This window comes from Sinocyclocheilus grahami, unplaced genomic scaffold (genome assembly GCF_001515645.1).
Source record: "Sinocyclocheilus grahami isolate Dianchi unplaced genomic scaffold, SAMN03320097.WGS_v1.1 scaffold200.1, whole genome shotgun sequence".
NCBI lineage: Eukaryota > Metazoa > Chordata > Actinopteri > Cypriniformes > Cyprinidae > Sinocyclocheilus > Sinocyclocheilus grahami.
Window position 1 is genome coordinate 1,172,098 of NW_015505379.1, and position 6,212 is coordinate 1,178,309.

At 35.8% G+C, this 6,212-nt stretch overlaps 1 protein-coding gene across 1 annotated transcript; it reads left to right on the plus strand.

Annotated features, from left to right (window-relative positions):
- The first annotated feature begins 1,112 nt into the window (after positions 1 to 1,112).
- snx15 (sorting nexin 15) lies at positions 1,113 to 5,966 on the plus strand. Its single transcript, XM_016285673.1, has 8 exons — positions 1,113 to 1,344; positions 1,767 to 1,802; positions 1,871 to 1,991; positions 2,203 to 2,318; positions 3,263 to 3,608; positions 3,710 to 3,859; positions 3,970 to 4,179; positions 5,361 to 5,966. The coding sequence occupies exons 1-8, from the start codon at positions 1,243 to 1,245 to the stop codon at positions 5,471 to 5,473; spliced, it is 1,194 nt and encodes a 397-aa protein (XP_016141159.1). The 5' UTR covers positions 1,113 to 1,242; the 3' UTR covers positions 5,474 to 5,966.
- Positions 5,967 to 6,212: the final 246 nt, after the last annotated feature.

Here is a 6,212-nt window from a genome sequence, read left to right on the forward strand (position 1 = left end):
GATCCTGACTATCTGATCAAATTTGATACTCGTGTGTGTGGATGATATCAAATATGTTTGCAGCTATACGTGACATTAGTCTAAATCTCACACATGAACCAAGACTTCGAGATCTCAGAGGGCAATTACTCAGACTTGTCCGTCTCAATGGGTGGCCATTAACATTTACAAAGGAGAGGTGGGCATGTCAGCTCTATGGGCATCATGCTGGGCATGTAAATGAGGCCCGTCTCATCCTTGGTTTAATATGTGTGAAGTAAATAAGACTTATGTTTTTTTTTTTTTAGTCTATCTATCTATCTATCTATCTATCTATCTATCTATCTATCTATCTATCTATCTATCTCTATCTATCTATCTATCTATCATTGTGCTTTCTTTTTAAATATTTTTTGTTATTAATATTTAAATTCTGACCTGCACTTTAAGCAACATTCTATACATGAAAAGTGCTGCTGAATTAAATTGAGCTAAATAAATAAACAAACAAATGTTGCTGTTACTGTTCTATCTTTATTTATTAAATAAAATTGTTGTTATATTCTGACCTGCACTTTGAGCTACATTCATAGCCTATGTGAAAGGTGCAAACCCTTTTTATATATATAAATATAGAAATATTAAACAAAATGGAGTATGTAATGTATAGTTTTGTTAAATAATAATATTTAATATTTTATTACGTTAATAATTTATGATTTCAGTTTTTTTTTTTCATTTGTATTTGAAATTGTTTTTATTTAATAGCATTTTAGCATAAAGGCTGCAACATAACAAAATGTGAAAAATATAAAAAAAATATAACAGTTTCATATAAAAGAATTTTCACTAAATGGCAGGCTCACGATGGTTTGATATAACTTGATTACAAATACATTGCACTTACATAGTCACATAATTATTTTATTTATCATGTGTCTAAAAACTATCAGTGTACACACTCATACAAATATTCCCTAAACAAAGGCGCCCACATGGATGTCTTCTTTACTGCTGTTGATCCACAACTGGGTCAAACGCTTTCATTTCTCAGCACGTTCAGTGAAGACACCATAGACAAAAATCATAACTTGACCTGTATTTTGAAGGGATATCCGCTGTTATCAGTCTGCGCATGCGCGCGCCACAAAACAGGAAGTATCTTTTCCAAACTGACAACAGTCCAACACAGTACCAGTCACGGCCGCTTGATTCTGTCCACATATTTATTTTACTGTAAATGTAAACATATATGTGACAGTGATGTCTCGAAAGACCAAAAAAGAGGAATATTACCGCTTTTTCACTGTGACAGATCCACGCACACACGAGAAAGGACACACGGAATATAAAGTAACAGCAAGGGTTAGTAGCATCAAATCTCCATATCACAGAGAGGAATTACTGTAGATACAGTGTAGTTATTTACAGTCGACCTCAGATTTCTGACTCTTGTGTTGATTCCAGTTATTTTATTTATTAATATTCTAAATAACCAAGATATTTCTCATTTACTCGTCAACTGCTTTGTACACTTTGATAAACTGTGCTTCATAACTACAGAAACAATATATCAAGATAACTGATCCTCATAGAGAGTGTTAATAGCTACTAGTACAAGGCATTGTTAATCTGGTTTGCTTTGAAACTCGTGATTTAAAGAGTCTGGAATGAGGTCACGTGACTCCAGTCCCCCCCTTCCTCATTCATGCTTCTAATAATCAGCCCTTTCAAATCCTCTCCCTTTGGTGTAATGTGGTTTCACTTATCTGTGTCTTTCTCCACAGTTTGTATCAAAGACGCAGCCGGCGAATGTTAAAGAGGTATGATTATCCTTGTGTTTTTGCATTTGTGCATGTTGCATTGGGCTCATTGCTGGTTTGATTGGCAGGTTGTGGTGTGGAAGAGGTACTCAGAGCTGAAGAAATTACATGGAGAGCTGGCGTACACTCATAGGAACCTGTTCAGACGACAAGAGGAGTTTCCCCCTTTTCCACGAGCTCAGGTTTTTGGTAAGGTCAATGGAATTGCTGAGACATGATGCAAACAAAAGATTTATGACCTGGTTCACCTTCTTTAAAAAATAAAAAAAATTTCAGTTGCATTTTTTATGACTTCACTTTTTATGACTGTAAGTCTGTTTCTTTGTATTTGTCTAACATCTCCCACTGCTGTCTCTATTCTCTGTTTTGTCATTTATTTCTCTGTGTCTCACTCTCACAGGGCGTTTTGACGAGGCTGTGATTGAAGAGAGGAGGAAAGCAACTGAGGCCATGCTGCTCTTCACTACAAATATTCCTGCTCTGTACAACAGCCCTCAACTCAAAGAATTCTTCAGGGTAAGACATATGCAGACCTTATGAGAAATGCATTTATATAATTTATTCTGTTTTATTTTTTACCTATAAAATCTGACATTTAAAAGTTTGGGGTTAGCATGATTTTTTTTTTTTTTTTTTTTTTTTTTTTTATATTTTTTTTTTTTTTTTCTTTAAGGAAATTAATACTTTTATTCAGCAAGGATGCATTAAACTGATCAAAAGTGACAGTAAAGTATCATAAACCGAAGATCACGGGTTCATACCCCATCCGTGCCTCCTCCAAAAAAAAAGTGACAGTAAAGACTTTTACATTGTTACAGAAAATTCTGTTTTATTACTGGTTAGTTTATTCTATTCCGCATAAGAATCCTGAAAAGAAACGTATCACAGTTTTCACAAAAGTATTAAGCAGCACAACTGTTTTTCAACACTGATAATAATAAAGGTAAATGTTTAAACTGTGAAACTGTGGTAGATTAAACTAACCAGTATTTATGTGAAATTGAATTTTCTGTAAAAGTCTTAACTGTCACTTTTCATCAATTCAGCATATTAGAATGATTTCTGAAGGATCATGTGACACTAAAGACTGGAGTAGTGGCTGCTGAAAATTCAATAAATTCAAATATTTGAAATTAAAATAATATTTCACATTTTTTTTCTTCTGGCTTTTTATATCAAATAAATGCATTGATAAAATATTGTATTATATATATATAATCTGTAATGTTTATATATATATCACCCTTTTCAGAGTGCATCGAAGATCAAAAAAGCACTCTAAAACTACCATAAGTTGTCCATACATATACAACCTGTGTGTTATGTTTGTCTGATTTTGTGTCTTGTTGACTTCCCATTGTCCTGATGCCTGTCATACAGGTTTAGAACAACATGAGGGTGAGTAAATGACAGGATGTTTATTTTTGGTAATCCCTTTTGTCTTTTTTCTCCTGTCTCAGGGAGGAGAAGTGAGAAGACCAATGGAGACAGCTGCCATTTCTACATCTCTTCCGCCGCCTCTTATTCCCCTACCTGAGAGGAACGCTGAGCTGTTGGCTGAAGAGGAGACAGGGAGAGAGGCTCCTATCCAGGCCCAGGAGCTGGAGTCTGACCAAAGACTGACAGATCTAACCCAACCTGAAATGGCCGTTGAGGCTTTCAGTGACATGGAAAGCAGCCCCACACAAGAAACACAAACAGAAACGGAAATACAAGGCCTGACAGAAAAAGAAAGAGAGACTGACATCCCGACACATAAAAATAATGGCACAGACCAATGCGCTGCTGCTACCGACACTACAACACGTTAGTTTGTTACAGTTATCAATCCTAAAAAGTCTTTTGGTTCTGTTTTTATTTGATTTCCACCATAGCAAATTGTTCCATTGCTGCTCTTCATCTTCCAGCTGTCTCACTTGAAATTCCGGGCTCTCCAGTCGACCAATCAGAAGAGTTTGATTCACTGTTTGACTCAGGAATGGACGAACATTCATACAAGGCCCCGCCTCCGCTTTCAGATACAGACCTCGCTATTTTTGACCCATGTGCCAAAGAAGGTAATGAAGTCTGCACAGTTTAACTCATTATTTCTACATGTAATTGGTTTGCTTGTTTTTTTTTTTTTTTAATGCAAACCTCACTCTCATCACCTTACTCAATCTTTCAGATCAACCGTATGGATCACCCAGCCATGCTGAACTCCTGTCCGTTCCTCTAACCAGTCCAGATGGGACTGAGTCTGCTGGAGATGTGAGCTACGTGTACCAGGCCAATGAAGAGCTGAATGCTGCCAAGGAACGAGAGCGTGAGGGCGAATACAATACAGCAGTACAACGATATAGGACGGCTGTTGATATATTTATGAAAGGAGTGCAAGGTAAGAGAAGGAGGCTGTTCTTGATAGTAGACTAACAACCTGCAGTATCCCACAATGCATGTGCGTGACTTCCATTTTCAGTGTGACTAACGAACTAAAAGTTATAACGTGTACAATATTGAGGGTAAAATGCTAAATTTTGTATTAATTAGTATTATTGAAAGGAGTAAGAAAAAAGGCAGTAATATTGTGAAATATTATTACAATTTAAAATGCCTGTTTTCTATTTTAATATATTTAAAAATTTAATTGATTCCTGTGATGACAAAGCTGAATTTTCAGCATCATTACTTCAGTCTTCAGTGTCACGTAATCCTTCAGAAATCATTCTAATATGCTGATTTGGTGCTCAAGAAACATTTCTTATCATTATCGTCGATGTTGAAAACAGTTGTGCTGCTTAATTTTTTTGTGGAAACTGTGATACATTTTTTTTCAGGATTCTTTAATGAATAGACAGTTCAAAAGAGCAGCATTTATTTGAATTCGAAATATTTTGTAACATTATAAATATTATTACTGTCACTTTTGATCAATTTTATATGTCCTTGCTGAACAAATGTATTAATTTCTTTAAAAAAACTAAGTCATACTCACCCTAAGCGTTTGAATGGTAGTGTATATTTATTTAAAACTTTACCCCTTTTTCTCTATAATAAAAAATATATAAAAAATAAACACCCCTCGATCAACTGAATGGCTGCAGGCAGATGTGTTGGAAAAAATATGAGAGAAGTATGAATCCTGCACACTGCTGTAGCTTGTTAGAACTCCAATATTTAATGACACAGCAATGTTTTAATAAACTGCATGACCAAAACATTGCTGTTTCAATGAATATTGTCGTTTTTCTTTTCTTTTTGTTTTCCATCTAAATAAAAACAAAATTGAAAAACTGGCAGATAACATATGCAGATTGCAGATCCTAAATCAGCCAAATGCCAGTTTGCTGTGGTCAGGATGACCCTGGCATGATTAAATTATTTGAGAGGAAAGAGCAGAGTACCTCTCAACAGAAGGACATTAACATGCAATGTATTTTTTTCTCTCAAAGCAGGAAATTAGCTCTATTTGGATGCAATACAAAAGATTTAAATGGTAGGAACGAAACTAAACCTCACAACATCCCTTTGTTCTACCCTTTTTCTCTTCTCTTTCTATTACTCATTCTCTCCGGCTAGGAGATGTAGATTTGAAGAGGAGAGAAGCAGTGAAGAGGAAGATTGCTGAAATCCTAGAGCATGCGGAGAGACTTCTCTCCATACAGACTCCCACTCACGAGCACAATACTTAGAGAAACAATTTAAACACACACACACATATATACTAACTCAAGCTTCATCAAACCTGGGATACCCAAGCACACTCCCACATACGTACTCTCATGAACCTGAGTTTTGACTAACGCACACACACACGCACATATTGAAACAGTACCACCACAGTTTCACTTAAGTGCAACTCGCCAGCCACCCACACAGTCAACATACACGCATACACGCACACACACTTGACTCCCACACTTACCTTCCCGCTTACTCAAATAGTTATACTTGTAAGATATGTCCAACAGTACTATACTCCCTGCACTGTAAAACCACCACAACAGATTTCTACTTAATTTGACACTATTTTAACTTATACTTTTTCTCAGCCTAAAAACTGGAAATGTCTTTTTTTTTAATCCAGTGGTTGATCTGTTGTGTGAATGAAGCTGTTATGTTATGTAAATGACTGTGTTTAAATGAAGACATCGCCTTTTCAGTGAATTCTGCCTGTTTTGTAATTTAATATATAAATTATTATCAACATGAAATGGCATTTGCTACCTATTCTACTTCCATAATGTGACATTTCAGTGTGGAACAGGATGTTCAGTGTGTATTCCTAATGCAAGGAAGGGGTTTGATTCCATCCATTGGGAATTGATTGGATGGTGGGCGTTTCATACCAGAGTTTACAGTCGATTGTAGAAGGCTACTCCACTCCTGAAACTTCATATTGGGGAGGATGTCGTTATTGGCTATTATTGC

Coding starts and splice junctions, on each gene's coding strand:
- snx15 (XM_016285673.1), top strand. CDS start 1,243: ATGTCTCGAAAGACCAAAAAAGAGGAATATTACCGCTTTTTCACTGTG. Junction 3,860..3,969: donor TGACCCATGTGCCAAAGAAG/GTAATGAAGTCT, acceptor TCAATCTTTCAG/ATCAACCGTATGGATCACCC. Junction 4,180..5,360: donor ATTTATGAAAGGAGTGCAAG/GTAAGAGAAGGA, acceptor CTCTCCGGCTAG/GAGATGTAGATTTGAAGAGG.